This window comes from Rhineura floridana, chromosome 7, assembly GCF_030035675.1.
Source record: "Rhineura floridana isolate rRhiFlo1 chromosome 7, rRhiFlo1.hap2, whole genome shotgun sequence".
Classification (NCBI taxonomy): domain Eukaryota; kingdom Metazoa; phylum Chordata; class Lepidosauria; order Squamata; family Rhineuridae; genus Rhineura; species Rhineura floridana.
Window position 1 is genome coordinate 149,498,758 of NC_084486.1, and position 15,526 is coordinate 149,514,283.

The following is a 15,526-nucleotide window of genomic DNA, read 5'->3' on the forward strand; positions in this document are numbered from 1 at the left end:
AATGCAAACTGCTGCTTATTGCCTATAAAGTCCTAAACAGCTTGGTACCAATCCTTACCTAAAGGATTACCTCCTCGCACATGACCCTGTTTGTGCACTACCACACCATACATTTAAGGCACATGGTTTCCCCCAATGAATCCTGGGAACTGTAGTTTACCTCTCACAGAGCTACAGCTCCCACCACCTTAACAAACTACAGTTCCAGGATTCTTTGGGGAAACCGTGTTCCTTAAATGTGGCTTAAATGTACTTTAAATGTATGGTGTGGATGTGACCTAATACAGTTTCTGAGACCTTGCTCTGTCTTGCACCACCTTTGCAGGTGCACTTGGTGGGGGCATGAACTCCCTTCTGGAAGAGGCTCAGTTGGCTCCCTCTGTCTTGAATTTTAGAAGAGGTGAATACTTTTTTGTTCCGTGGTGTCTTTAATCTCCTTTAGCCTCCTGCTGTGACAATGCATTTTTAAACTGACTCAAATTGGTTTATGCCTCTCTCTGGCTGCTGTTTTAATTATTATCTATAGTTATTGTATTATGTGTGTTTTTAATTTGGGAGCTGCCTTGGGACTCCTTTTGGCAGTAAAAGGCTGGGAAGAAATTTTCTAAAATATAAATGACGAGAAATATTTTTGCAGATGTGCTGCGTGAGTTGAGGCTGAGAGAACTGTTTGCCGGAGGCTATATGCTGGGTGGCACTTACGCATCACCAAGAAAAGAGGACAAAAGTGGATACATATCTGTATAAACTTTCCATATGCTAATATATTTGTATGGATACAAATTTAGAAATAATTACCGTAATTTAAATAGAAATATACTACATCTCACCATAGTGGGGAAGACCGTGACTAGGTGGCTGTGTGCTTGCTCAGTTTGCAACTTCAGGGTTCCTGCTTCTCTTCTGCTTTTTATCTTTAAAGAGACTGAGACTAGATGGCCCTAGAGGACTCTCCTCTGACAGTCTGTCAAATAGAGGGGCTGTCCTATGTAAAGTAGGACTCACAGCCACCCTAGCTATATACCGTGTGATCCTAAGAATTTCTACTCAACAATGTCCAATTGAGTTCAGCGGAACATATGCCCTAGGAAGTGTACTGGCACAGGATTCTGATTTGGCAGGTCCTCAACAGGAAGTAGGGATATTTAGTGGTGGCACCAGAGTTTTGTGATGACATCCTAGATGAAATCTACCAGGTTTTCAAGCATTTCTGTGAGCTGCTTGTTGTACAGAGTAAGATGGGACTACACAAGTGTATAGTTATGCATATTGCAGCAAAAAAAGTCTTAATTTCACATATATGTTTATGGGTTCTGAACTGATCAGGGTGACTGATCAGGAACAAGACCTTGGGGTCATAGTAGATAGCTTGATGAAGATGTCGACCCAGTGTGCAGCAGCTGTGAAAAAGGCAAAATCCATGCTAGGAATCATTGGGAAATTTATTGAAAATAAAACTGCCAATAACATACTGTTGTTATACCATCTTTGGTCTGGCTGCATTTGGAATACTGTGTACAGAGACAGAAAGACAGACATCCTTCTTGAAACCTGACCATGCTCTTCTTTATAATTACTTATGTATTCACATGGGACTTTTTGACTGCAATCCTAAACATACTTATTGGGAAGAAAGCCCAACTGAACACTACTGTCTTCCCAGTAGGCTCACGTAGGATTGCGCTGTAAATCAAATAGTAGCCACAGTTTACTTTAAAGGCAATCAAATCCTGTTTACCTCTCAGTTGCCCAAAAGAGGGCACTGCAGATTGAATCAAAATATTTCCTGCTTTTCCTGGTCTTGGAACGATGATCACAGCTGAGGAACAAAACAAACCAACAAGAAAAGCAAAGATATGACTTGTGCGACAGGGAAGAAATGGAAGTTCCTTTAGCAAAAGTTTTGTTTAATTTTTTTGTATTATGGAATTGCTTCAAGATACTTCATAGGAAGCAACTGATAAATGGAAATAACATTAGTAATAATAACAACGTGGCTTCTAAAGCAGGCTGTGTAAGTCAATGGATCAATGGTTTTATTTTGCATTTTGAATATGCTGCTGTAAAGTGGGATATAAAATAAATGACAGAAATAAAGTTCCATCAGCATCGCTCTCCACTGCTCAACGTGTCCGGGAATTCCTCCAGGCCACGTCCGGTGGGAGGGGGGTGGTGCCGGGAAGGGCAACAGCAGCCTCCCGCTCTGTGCTTTCAACACAGTGTGGGAGGCCCTGGGGGTTGGAGTGCAGCAATAAGGAGGGGAAGATCTGAGTTCAAAGCCTCTGAGCAGAAAGGAAGAAGAGTGCCAAGATCGGTCTCCGACCAGCACTGCCTGAGGGACTGGACTGTTTGGAGCCGTATGCTACGGTTGCCCACACAGCCCCATTTCCTTTGAATCTAGGTGGCAGGAGCTTAACCAGAGCTTGATTTTGTTGTTCACCTGGCCCACGTGGCTTAATGTTTTCTTGCCATGTTTGATCGTGGTGGAAGCTGAGACTCCTGACTGATATGCTCATTTGCTGTGGGAACCCACTGAGAGCCACTGTTCCCCATAGTATTTGGTAGTTGCAGGAGACTGACTAGGGAGGCAGATGGACCTTGGATGAAAAGGGAGTCAGCGGTGTGCTAAAGGTGGATAAGGGGATTGCGGAGAAGCCAAATGAATTCTTTACATCTGTCACATATTCACATATACGCTCATGGGATCTGATCAGGTGGTGACTGACCAGGAACGAGACCTTGGGCTCCTAGTGGATAGCTCAACGAAGTTGTCAGCCCATTGTGCGACAGCTGTGAAAAAGGCAAATTCCATGCAAGGAATCATGAGAAGAGAAACTGAAACTGCTCATATAATAATGACATTATACAAATCCAAGGTGCAACCGCATTTGGAATATTGTGTGCAGTTCTTCATTGCCTTGTCTCAAAAAGGATCTTGTAATGTTGGGAAAGGTTCGGAAATGGGCAACCAGAACGGTCAAGGGGATGGAGCAACTTCCCTATGAGGAAAGGTTACATTTGGGGCTTTTTAGTTTAGAGAAAGGGCAAGTAAGAGGTGACATGGTAGTGGTGTGTATAGAATTTTCCATAGCAGGGAGAAAGTGGATATGGAAAAGTCCCGTCCCCCCCAATAATACTCAAACTCAGGGCCATCCAATAAAGCTCAATGTCGGAAAATTCAGGACAGACAAGAGAAAGGACTTCTTTACACAGCATGTAGTTAAACTATGGAATTTGCTCCTGCAAGAGAAAGTGATGGCCACCAGCTTGGATGGCTTAAAAGAGGATTAGACAAATTCATGGAGGACAGGGCTGTCAATGGTTACTAACCATCATGAAGGCAACATACCTGTTGCTGGGAATTGCAAGTAGGGAGAGTGCTATTGCACTCCCACTGTGGACTTCCCAGAGGCATCTGGTTGGCCATTGTGAGAAAAGGATAGTAAACTAGATTTGCCTTTGGCCTGTTCCAAACAAAGCTACCAAACTTGCAGGGGAATTGAACTGGTGCCTTGTTTGTTGTAATAAAGTAAGCTCCGTTCAAATTTTTGGCAGTCTTACAGATATAAAGGCAACCATCGTGACATTGCCCAGAACCTAAGCAGTGGGAAGATCCATTTTCAAAGTGGGAGAAAGGGAGATCAGCCTTGCATCTGGATGTTTCTCAAACAAAATGAGATTGCTGACAAGACTACAAATATATCTGGATGAATTTTCTGCTTGTTTGGGCTTTAGGCAACTGAATGTCCCCCACCTCCCCAAAGCAGGGGCTGGAGATGTACAAGACAACCATACCTTTCTTTTCACAGTGGAAGCTGTGTGCACAGAAGCCCAAACGTCTTCATTTTCCATCTAGATAAATAAAACCCTATTATACTTGTTGATAGCCCTTGTGTGATCTATTTATAGAGGCTGCTTTATGGATCAACTGCCAGCTGAAAATGGTCTCTACAGGCCTCCAGCAGGGTTATTCCAGGGCTCTTAAAGATGGCCCACATCTAATGATATGAACAAGTACGACTGCGAAAAAGACAAATAATTGTCTTTTATTTTATTATTTTAATTTGAGAACTTTTATTATAAGCCACTGTGGATATTTTTAAAATAGAAAGCAGCACATAAACATTTTACATTCTCTGTCATAAGAATCTAGGATAAATTGTACAGAACAAAGGGCCTCTCAGTCTCCCTCCTCTTTGTCCAAGAAGATGGTCTTGGCACTGCCGATGCAACCCAGTTTAGGTAAAGGAGCAACCCTGTGAGGGGCTGCAACCAAGGCCAATGAGCTGATCAGGGATGTATGTCCTGCCCAAAGTTGAGAGATCCAGTCTCAGATGCGGCTGGGATTTTTTATCTTTTTATTAAAGTTACATCAAAAGCAGTGCACCTCATAACCTAACTACACTTTCTAGGAACTTTTCCCTGACTAAGCATGACTTTGCAGCGCTATGACATTGACTCAGCAGTGAACCCGTCCCCTTAAGAAGGCTTGGCTTTTGTGAGAAGATGTTGGCTCCTCCTCAATGTCTGTTGAATCTCCCGCTTCTGCTGCTGGCGTGAGCGGGGCGACGGGGGCTGGCTCTCAGCTTCCCCCTCCGAGAATGGGGGCGGTCAGCTTGCTCGACCTTGGGAACCTGCAGGGTGCCTGGCTGGGAAAGGTCAGGTGAAACGGGCGGTGCCTCTGCTGCAGGCGCAGAGGGTGTGTCTAACAGAACCATCTCCAAAGGGGCAGCCTCTGGCACTTGTGGTTGCGCTTCAGCAGGGGGGCCAAGATCGGGGGGAGTTGAGGTGTCAGTGACTGGGATTTGCGCACTCTGTGGACTATCCTTGCTGCTTGTCTCCTCCTCCAGCTCATCGTCACAGTCCTCAATGTCGGAGTCTGGCACCTCAAAACCTCCCCTCCCAACCTGGGCCACAACAATGTAGTTGTCCAGGTTCTCAGGGGGTCTTCCACTCCTTACTTTTTTGGGAGTAGGGTCCCTATGTCTCCAGCATCCTATGAGTCACTCAGCATGAAAGGGGAGTATGTTAGCCACTGAGAAGAGTCTTCTAACATACTTCCTTGTCCTTTCCTGGTGACTGGAGCCAATCACAATGCAAGGAGGCGAGTGAGCCACTGAGAAGGTTGTTGTCAGTAGCTAACACGCACCTTCCCTTTCATGCTGATCGGCTCCCGGGGATATCTGTTGTTGTGGGAGAAGGCATTAACAAGGATCTCATTCTCAACCCAACAGCAAAAAAAGGGGTGCGTGGTTGTGACTATCACGACGGGATTGTACACTTCTGAATTTGTGAATACACTACTGCAGCTGATGGGGCCACCTAGCTTCATCGGTCATTTTGAATCAAACTGATAAGAGGTTTAATAGGGTTCCCAAGCAAGAAGGATCATAACACACGAGTACATGTGAAGTTACTTATACCAAATCATTTAGCCTAGGATTTACTCTCCAGAGTGTCAGGCAAGATCTCTTTCCTTATAACCTGACATGTGGGGGATTGAACCTGGGCTCTCCTACATGCAAAGTGTGTCCTCTGCCACTGAGTGACCACTTCTCTCCAAGTCAGGGGGAGTTAGCACAAAGATAGACTGCGGCTGGGAGCCTCAAGTCCCTGTTCAGGAACCCGTCATCATAATCACCATCCATTATTATTGTTGTTGTTATTACTATTGACAGCTACCTTACCCTGAATCCAATTGAGGACCCTTCTAACCCAGAACTGCTCACCTACACACACACAAAGTCTTGGGGAGAGGCTTTTCCAGCTGGTACCAGGGACGGAACTTGGCAGTTCAAAGCATGGGGCCCTATCACACAGCAGCAGCCAGTTTGGGTGATGACTGACTCACAGTGTCCCACTTGCTTTCTAAATGGTGGCTGCTCTCTCTTTTGCCTAGAGGGGCCAAGCCTAAGCCGCCTAAGCTCCTGCCTCTGGACGCTGTACGGTTTTCTGCTGTACTGGAGGATTGCATTGACCAGCTTGCCATCCTCGGCTACATCATGCCAGTTTCATATGAGGGCAGGAAAGATGTCAGTGACGTAAGTACTTAAGAAACTTGTGGGAGGCTGAGAATGTGTTCACACTTTTTCCCACGCACGCCACTTCTGTTACTATCAGGATTAGCCTGTACGTTCTTGCCCAGCATCCTGAGACTTTCTGGAATAGTCTCTATTATTTTAATTTATTCTTTTATTCCTACTCAAGCTTGTGAAGTTAATCTCCCATTATGTTATGAATCATCACGCTCTTGGATAGTCCAAGGCTTCCTTCCACCTCCTCTATTTACTCTTTGCCCTTCCCATCTTTTTCAACTTCCCACAAACATATGAAGCTTGTAATATTGGCTCAGCTCAGTAATGCATCAAATCCAGCACCGCCTGCTCCAGGGATGGGGAAACACGGCCCTCCAAGCCTTTCTGTCTGGCCCTCAGAACTCTCCACAAACCACACCCCTCACTGGCCCCAATTTGCCCCCTGAGTGCTTTTGCCTCTTTCTTGTCAGGCTGGAGGACAGAAAGAGAAGTTTGAGTGTGTGTAGAAACTACTCTACTGCACAAAGGTAAAATTTACATTTGTTGCTCCACCCACTTTTGCCTCTGGCCCTGCCCACTACTGGGATGTGGCCCTTGGAAGGTTGCTCAGAGGGGAATGCAGCCCGATCTACTTTGACCGGCAGCAGCTTTCCAGGGCTTTTGGGATAAGCCCTCTCTAGTCCTGTTACTATACTTTAGAGATGCTGGCGACTGACCATAGACGTTCAACATTTATAACATGCGCTCTACCACTGTGCGATGATCCCATCTCTAAGCCGCTGATAGCTTTGTCTTTCCATGCAAATCATCATGCTCCAAGAGCGTATTTGTGCAAAAGCAGAATTACAGAGAGTTCCCAAGCAGAATGTTGCAGATCTACTGGCTGTGGCCATCAGATTAAGTCTTGCTCCACATTTCCCTCGTTATAGGAAGTGAACTAGTCAATGGTAGGGGCAAGGCTTTTACAGCCCCATCTCGAGGCTCTTCTAGCAAACATCCTGAGCAAGGTCAGAAATGGAGTGTCGCCTGATGGTATCCTAGAGGGGTTGCAAAAGCCATCTGTTGATAATGACCGTCACATGATGAAATATCGTTTTTAATGAACTCACGGAATTTTTATCGTAGACTTTTATTGAAACAGAATGGTTCTTAATTATGTTTTTAGATTTTATGACAGGGTTAGGGACCCTGTTGCTCTCTGGATGTTGTCAGTTTCCCACCAGCCTGAGCAAGCATGGCCAATGGCTAGGGATGATGGGAGCTATACTCCAACACATCTGGGGAGCCATGTTATTTTGTAAACCACTTTGCATCCAAGAAGAACAGTATACATATGCCTTAAGTAAGTAAACAAACACTGCACTTTGATGCTTTGCAAAAAAAAAAAAGTGCATTTCCACAAATAATTTTTAATACGAAAACAGTGTTAACACGAGTGACCTTGGAGGCTATCAGACTGCTATAGCCCACACGTTGTTGGGTGAGTGGCCATGTGTGACCAGCAAGCCTCACTTCATTACAATATTGAACATGTGCAAATGGTCAGAAGCCAACAGGAAAGATGCAGGCAACAAGATGAACATGTAGGAGATAATACATTTACAACTCTGGCCTTCTTGCAAAGTTTTGATTAGGCAAGCAAGCCAGACTCTGGGGCCCTTTGCAGATTATCCCCTCTCTTTGCACAATACAAGTGTCTGGGAATGGGGTAGGATGCCTGTTCTGGATGGGGTTGCACTCCCTCTGAAGAAATAGGTGTGTAGCATGAGTATCCCCCTAGATCCAGCTGTGTCACTGGAGGCCCAGGTCACATAAGAGCTAAGAAGCCCCTATTTCTAGCTTCAGTTGATTCATCAGCAATGGCCATTTCTGGATAGAGATAGCCTGACCACAGTAATCCATGCTCTGGTAACCTTGAGGTTAGATTACTGTAACGAGCTCTATGTAGGCCTGCCCTTGAAGATGATTCAGAGGCCGCAGCTGGTACAAAATGCAGCAACTACAGTGTTGACTGGTACACTGGATTTGGAGAGTTTGCACTGGCTGCTTATATGCTACTGAGCCACATCCAGGTTTTAATGCTCATGTACAAAACCCTGAGTGACTTACATCTCAGCTAGCTGAAGGAGCACTTCTCCCATCATTGTCCTGCCCAGACATTTAAGATCTGCTGGGGAAGCACTTCTTGTCAGGCACTGAGCAAAGCCTGAGGTGCTTTGGGAATTGGGTTTTCTCAGTGGTGCTCGTTCCTCTGATGTGTGGCTGGTACTGACACTGTTTAGCTTTTGCCAACAGCTGAAAATCCATCTCTTCCTCCAGGCTTTTGCGGATGAGACACCTTGTATTACAATCGTAGGAAGTGGCTTATTTAGGGGTTGAGATGGTTTTATCGTTTGATTTTGTTGTATGGTTTTGCATTGTTTTCATTTAAATGTTTGTTTCTGTTTAAATTTTATTTAACCTGCACTGAGATATACAAAAATAATGTGCCGGTTGTGTGTACCTGTGTCTATGTGGCCTGCCTATGTTGGTCTGTATGTACTGTACGCGTGTGAGGCCCTTGGTGAGTTGGCCAGTGTTGGGACAAGAAAAGGTCAGCCACCCCTGGAATCAAGGGCAAGAATTTTGGAACACGATTGGCCACACTCAGGGCCTGTTAGGGATTCTGTTCTGAGCAGCAGCAGCAGCAGCAGCAGCAGCAGTTTATTCATTACAGTAGGGCCCCACTCATATGGCAGGTTAGGTTCCAGACCCCCGCCGAAAAGCGAAAATTGCTGAAAAGTGGAACACCAGCAATAAAATGGCACCCGACGCCCTTCTCGGAGCACGTCATGCCGAAAAAAGCCAAAAAAGTGGAACAAGCGCCGTATGAGTGGGGCCCTACTATAATTGAAAATCGCCATATTAGCGGAACGCCGAAAAGCAGAGCCCTACTTTAATTAAATTTATATCCCTCCCTTCCTCCCAGGAACCAAGGGCAGCAAACAAAACACTAAAAGCACTCTAAAAACAGACTTTAAAATATTATTGTAATTCTTTTACCATCTGTTAGTACTATCAAGCAATCGTAGGGAAGGATCGTATGTCAGTGGTCAAGCACCTGCTTTGCATGCAAAAGGGCCTCTGTTCAAGCCCGGGCATCTCCAGTTACCTGGCATCAGGTAACGGTTGGAAAGACCTTTGCCCTGAAGCCTAGGAGGCAAATGTGGGTTAGATGGACCAATGGTCAGGATAAGGCAGTTTCATATGTCCTGGCTAACAGAGAACCCTGACTGGCTTTAGCTGCAGTTAATACTATCGCCGAAATAACAAATGGAGCTAAGGGCAGCCAGAAAAAGTTAAGGGAGAAATTTGTGCTCCAGAACACAAAGAAAGGCCTTGATGAATGAACCTCAGCCTCCATCTAGTTAATTCCAGTGGTAGCTTCTGGGAAGTCCAGACGGAGGACATGAGGACAACATTTCTCCCTTGCTGTTGGCCTGCAGCAACTGTTCCAAAAGGGAGAGGCAGCATGTGAACCCCTGGGTCCCTCCTGATGGCTCATCATAGTAGAGTTGGAAGGGGCCTATAAGGCCATCAAGTCCAACCCCCTGCTCCATGCAGGAGTCCAAATCCCGACAGATGGCTGTCCAGCTGCCTCTTGAACGTCTCCAGTGTCAGAGAGCCCACTACCTCTCTAGGTCATTGGTTATTGCTGCACAGAGCCCTTTCACTCTTTCCCTTTTGTGCCTCCTGTTCGCAAGGGTCTCTTTCGTTGCTTTTTAGCTCAATGATGCAGAGATCAAGGGCATTCTTGCTAACCAGAAGGATCTGAGCACGAAATACAAGAATCTGATGGACTCACGGGCAGAGAGCCAGGCTAAGATCCCCAGCGAGCTCGGCAAGATTGCGGAACTTGGGCGGCAGCTACAGGACACGGGCAACGAGCTGAAGAGGGCTAACTACCTTTTCACTGTTGCCACGAAACAGAGCGCTTTGTCCACAGATAACCTCAAGAAGGTTCAAGCTGACAGGTGAGACCCGGAAGCCTCAAGGCTTTTCCAGAAAGACCACTTTGCATCTTGGGCCCAGCATAAATCCCACTGCACTGCAGTGAGACAGCCATGTGGGAACCACAGCCAATCCCTGACTGACACATAGCGGCTGATTTTGTTGGAAGCGGGATAGTGTTGGTGCACCTTACGTCCACAGCAGCTCGCTGTTCTTTGCCAATGAGGAGTAAGGCGACCTTCCTATCTTCCTTCTACAACAAAGAAGCAGGAGTAAGACCTGCCCACAAGCTCTAGAAGAGTCATAGAATCGTAGAGTTGGATGGGGCCTATAAGGCCATCGAGTCCAACCCCGTGTTCAATGCAGGAATTGAACTTAAAGCATCTCCGACAGGGGCTGTCCAGCTGCCTCTTGAATGCCTCCAGGGTTGGAGAGCCCACCGCCTCCCTAGGTCATTGACCTTTAGCTATGGGGCGGTATACAAATGTAATAAATAATAATAATAATAGGTTCCATTGTTGTACCGCTGTAACTGTTAGGAGGCTTTTCCTGATGTTCAGGTGAAATCTGGCTTCCTGCAACTTGAGCCCACGTCCTGAACTTTGGGATGACTGAGAAGAGATCCTTGCTGTCCTCTGTGGGACAACCTTTTAAGTACTTGAAGAGTGTTATCATATCTCCCCTCAGTCTTCCCTTCTCAAGGCTGAACATGCCCAGTTCTTTCAGTCTCTCCACATAGGGCTTGGTTTCCAGTCCCCTGATCATCCTCGTTGCCTTCCTCTGAACTTGTTCCAGTTTGTCTGCAGCCTTCTTGAACTGTGGTGTCCAGAACTGGATGCAGTACTCAAGATGAGGCCTAACTAGTGCCGAATAGAGGGGAACTAATACTTCACGCGATTTGGAAACTATACTTCTGTTAATGCAGCCTAAAACAGAGTCAGGCTACAGCAGACAGAATGTTTATCTGCAAAGTATTCTTTTGAATTCTGATTTCACAAGGAAGGTTAGAGAAACGTTTTTGGTGCTTGATGAGGAAAATCCAAATAGATGCTTTCCTCCTCCCTCATTAGCACTGGGAAGAATCTACCAGGTGGTTTTCCTGTGGAAGCTCCATTGAAATGAACAGCAGCTATGGAAGAGCATCTCCATGGCTGCGCACAGGTCCATTTCAGTGGAACTTGCCCAGGAGAGCCTTCAGTGAATTGCATCTCATGAGCCTGAACATCTGTCTCCTGCTCTGCCAGCCTCAACAGTGCGCAAAAGCCCATTTAGTCCAGCATCCTGTTCTCACGGAGGCCAACCAGGGAAGCCCACAAACAGGACATGAGCATAATACCATTCTCCACACCCATGTTCCCCAGGAACTGGTATTCAGAGGCACAGAAACGCCAACACTGGAGGAGGAACACAGCCTTCATGACTACAAGCCATTGGCAGCCTTTTCCTCCATGAATTTGTCTGATCCTCTTTTAATTTGGTGGCCATCACTGCCTCTTGTGGGACCAAATTCCATACCTTAATTTTGCACTGTGTGAAGAAGCATTTCCTTTTGTCTGTTTAAACCTTCCGACATTCCTCTTCATTAAATGTCTCCAAGTTGTAGTTTTGTATGAGTAGTAAAAAATTCTGTATATCCACTTTTTCCACACCATGCATAATTTTATACACTTCTATCATGACCTCTTACTTGCCTTCTCAACTGAAAAGTCCCAAATACTGTAACTTTTTTTCATAGCCCCTTGATAATTCTGGTTGTCCTTTTCTGCTGCTTTTCCCTCTCTACAGGATCTTTTTTCCGGTGAGGTGACTAGAACTCGACAATAGTATTCCAAGTGTGGTCCTTTCCTTTCCTTTCCTTTCCTTTCCTTTCCTTTCCTTTCCTTTCCTTTCCTTCCTTCCTTCCTTCCTTCCTTCCTTCCTTCCTTCCTTCCTTCCTTCCTTCCTTCCTTCCTTCCTTCCTTCCTTCCTTCCTTCCTTCCTTCCTTCCTTCCTTCCTTCCTTCCTTCCTTCCTTCCTTCCTTCCTTCCTTCCTTCCTTCCTTCCTTCCTTCCTTCCTTCCTTCCTTCCTTCCTTCCTTCCTTATTTGATTTATATCCCGCCCTTCCCCCCAGCAGGAGCCCAGGGTGGCAAACAAAAGCACCAAAAATACTGTCATACCAGAGATTTGTTTCAATGGCATTATCCAGATATATGCATATGGGCTCTGAATTGCCAGTAACTGACCAGGAAAGCGGTCTTGGGGTCATGGCAGAGAGCTCAATGAAAACGCTGACCCAGTGTGCTGCAGCTGTGAAAATGGCAAATGGCATGTCACGGGTCATCAGACTGAAAATAAAACTGCCGACGTCATAATGCCATGACAAAAAGTGTTACTTCCCTTGGAATACTGTACACAGTTCTATTTGCTGCATCTCAAAAGGGATATTGTACAACCAGAAAAGGTTCAGAAAAGGGAAAGCAAAATCATCCTGGGGCTGGAACAACTTGGGTGTTTTAATTTAGAAAAGCTGGTTGCTAAATTGGATCCCTTTAAAAAGGGGGTAGACAAATTCATGGCGGATAAGGCTATCAGTGGCTACTGGCCACCATGGCTATGTTCCCCCTCCATGGCTGGAGACGGTATGCCTTTGAATACCAGTTGCAGGGAATCGCAAGCGGGGAGGGTGCTGCTGCACTCAGGTCCTGCTTCCAGGCTTCTGAGGGGCATCTGGCTGGCCACTGTCAGAACAGGATGCGGACCTAGATGGGCTTTTGGGCTGATCCAGCTGGACTCTTATATTCTGACTCTGACTTTGGCAGTTTTATTCCCCATCCCTTTCCTAATGATCCCTAATATGGAATTTGCCTCCATTTCTAGTCCCAAACCCTCAAATTTCCCACTGGCTCCACTCCTTTTTAGCAATGGATTGCTGATGATAAGACTGCAGCCCACACCCTCTCTTCCTAAAATCTGCTTCCAGTGGCTTGAGGCACACTGGGGGGTGGCAGGCCCCTGGTTGCCAAATAGAGGGCCCGCTCCTGCCTACTTCTCAAGGTCCCTGATTGGTCACTTGACTGAAGGCAAAACCACCGTAAGGCAACAGTGAATGGGTATGCAGGTGTGCCATAGTGTCCAGAACATAAGGGCCCAGAGGCTGGATCAACCAAAAGCCCACCCTCCTGCTCCCAACACTAGCCAGCCAGGTCCCCTGGAAAACCTCCTTTTGGGATGAAGGATGGGATATATACTGGATGAGTAACAAAATCATGATGGAGGAGGAGTCATAGAAGGACAAAGGAGACATAGAGGAGGGCACAGGACATCTGGGTTGAAGGCTGACACTTCTGAGGGTTTGTATAACTGTTCCACTCTGACCCAGGGTGCCTGTATGGAGGCTCTTCACCCTGGCCTGCTTTTTCCACCCTGATATCGGGATTTCCTCTGGAGATCAAGGCTACCCCTCTTATTCTCAGGGCAGCAAGCTCCTTTGTTCCCACAGCTGGGGTGGCATAGGACGCTTCCCCTCTGCAGCCAGCTAACTGCATGACCAGTTCTAAGTGGCAAAGGGCTTGACGCGAGCTGGTTGGGCCCATCTGTACATGGCCAGCAGTCTCACCTTTCTGTTGGGCTGAGCCTTTCCTGTCTTTTCCCGGCAGGAAATATGCAAGCGACGTGATTGAAGACGTGACGGATGAACTGCTGATATTGGGGACCTTTCACTCTCTCCAGCTAGCTATGGAGAAAGAAAAGGAAAAGAAGTCCAACCTGCATAACCTTGTTCTCAGGTCGGAGCTTTATGTGGATGCTGACTCCTCATACTGATGCAGACCATGGTGGCCAGCATGGCCTACACAGACAGGAGCTCTTCAGAACCTCAGGCTGGGCATCTTGGCAATACTAGCTGCAGTCCTTTTTAAACTGGACAGAATAGCATTTATTGCATTAGTCCATAGCCCACAGCAGAATGAATCACCCACACTTTCATTAAAAGGACAGTAGTCACAATTTAAATTAATACATAAAATATGTACATATGCAAAGCCTGTGAGCTCCTGCCTACAGGAGAGCAGCTTCTCATTTTACACAGCACATGGCTGTTTGCCGTGGTCCCACCACTGTTGCCCACAGTAGAAATATAATGGCTGGAGGTCAAGGCACACTTTCTTCAAAAGGTGGTAGAGCTCTCTGGTGGATGCCTCTGCAGGTATTTAGGGACCGGCGTAAAATACTGCTAATAAATAAAGGGTGATATGTGGCGATAGTCCTACTCAGAGTAGATCCATGAAAATTAATGGACATGACTAACGTGCATTCATTAATGTCAGTGGGTCTGCTCTGAGTAGGACTTGATAGAGTAGAGCTCAAAATAACTAGAGAGGACTGCTGCAAAACGAGCAGAGTGGCTACTCTTCTTCTGGGAGTTCCATTCTGCAACGTCTTAAGGTCACTCATTGTATGGAAATGTCACAGCCCATGAGGCTTGCCATTTCCAGATTGATAGGGCTGGCAGACAACAAGAGTCAGAAGATAAAACATCTTTGAGTGCAGGGAGGTCCGTTGTAGCATGTTGTACAGAACGAGATTGCTTTTTAAATGAGGCTTCAAGAACTGCCTGCGGGTTGGGGTAGGCAGAACTGCTTGGAATGGAGGGAATCTGGCAGACGTAAGACACAAGACCCCTCAGTCCCAGCAGCTCTTTAAAGCACACAGTCTGTCAGTGAAAACAGCACAAAGAGATGGTACAGAGCACACACCATCTCTTGTCTCTAAATGCCCTCCATCAGGGCCTGCCTTGAGGAGTTTTTGGAACCTCAAAAAGTTTCAAACTTCCCTTTGTTTAGACATGTCTGTCTCCAGCTCTCCCCCCCCCCCCCCGGCCATTGTTCTATACCAGAGAGGCAAGGTGGCAGTGGTGGTGGCCTGGACTGTGGTGGTGTGGGGAAGCAGTGGCAGCTGCAGCAGCCTGGGTGGGAAGCTGGTCTGCAGCCTATCTGTTTCTTTGGGGTGGCGGCAGAGGCAGCAGGACAGGCAAGGCAAGCAGGTTGTCTGTGTATGTGGGGGAGAATTACACCCTCTCTGGGGGATCTTTTGACCTCCCCTTATACTCCTCTTGCATATTTGCAAGGCAAGAAAGGATTACAAGGACGCCCTCCACGCCCTCCCCCTAGTGTGCTCTTTCCCAACAGCACCTGAACACTGTCGTATCGCCCCCTCCTCACCTTCCCGACCTTTGCTAGGGATAAAGGGGCTGCCAACCTGCAAGGGGGAATCGGCCGTCCCTTTTGAAGTCTGGATGCCGGCCAGGAAGTTTCCCTACTTGGCAAAGGAGTTAAAGACCTCGCCTCATCTTGCTGTGTGCCAAGAAATGGGGTCTTCTGTCTTCCTCCCCTGTCACCTTCTAGGGAGGAGATAGGAAGGAAGAAGATAAAGTGTCTCCAGAAGCAGCTCAATGATGTCAAGAAAGAAAAGGATTACGAGCTACAGGTGAGCTTGAGGCAGTAATCGCCCTTGAAGCCCCTTT

The 15,526-nt window shown here is 46.6% G+C and overlaps 1 protein-coding gene across 2 annotated transcripts in view; it reads left to right on the forward strand.

Moving 5' to 3' along the window:
* IQCG (IQ motif containing G) overlaps positions 1-15,526 on the forward strand; it is a 33,705-nt gene that overhangs the window by 8,641 nt on the left and 9,538 nt on the right. For both annotated transcript variants that reach the window (XM_061637564.1, XM_061637565.1), the window contains exons 2-5: positions 5,900-6,041; positions 9,801-10,048; positions 13,662-13,790; positions 15,408-15,489. In XM_061637564.1, coding sequence (XP_061493548.1) covers positions 5,900-6,041; positions 9,801-10,048; positions 13,662-13,790; positions 15,408-15,489 — 601 coding nt within the window. The remainder of the gene's footprint in view (positions 1-5,899; positions 6,042-9,800; positions 10,049-13,661; positions 13,791-15,407; positions 15,490-15,526) is intronic.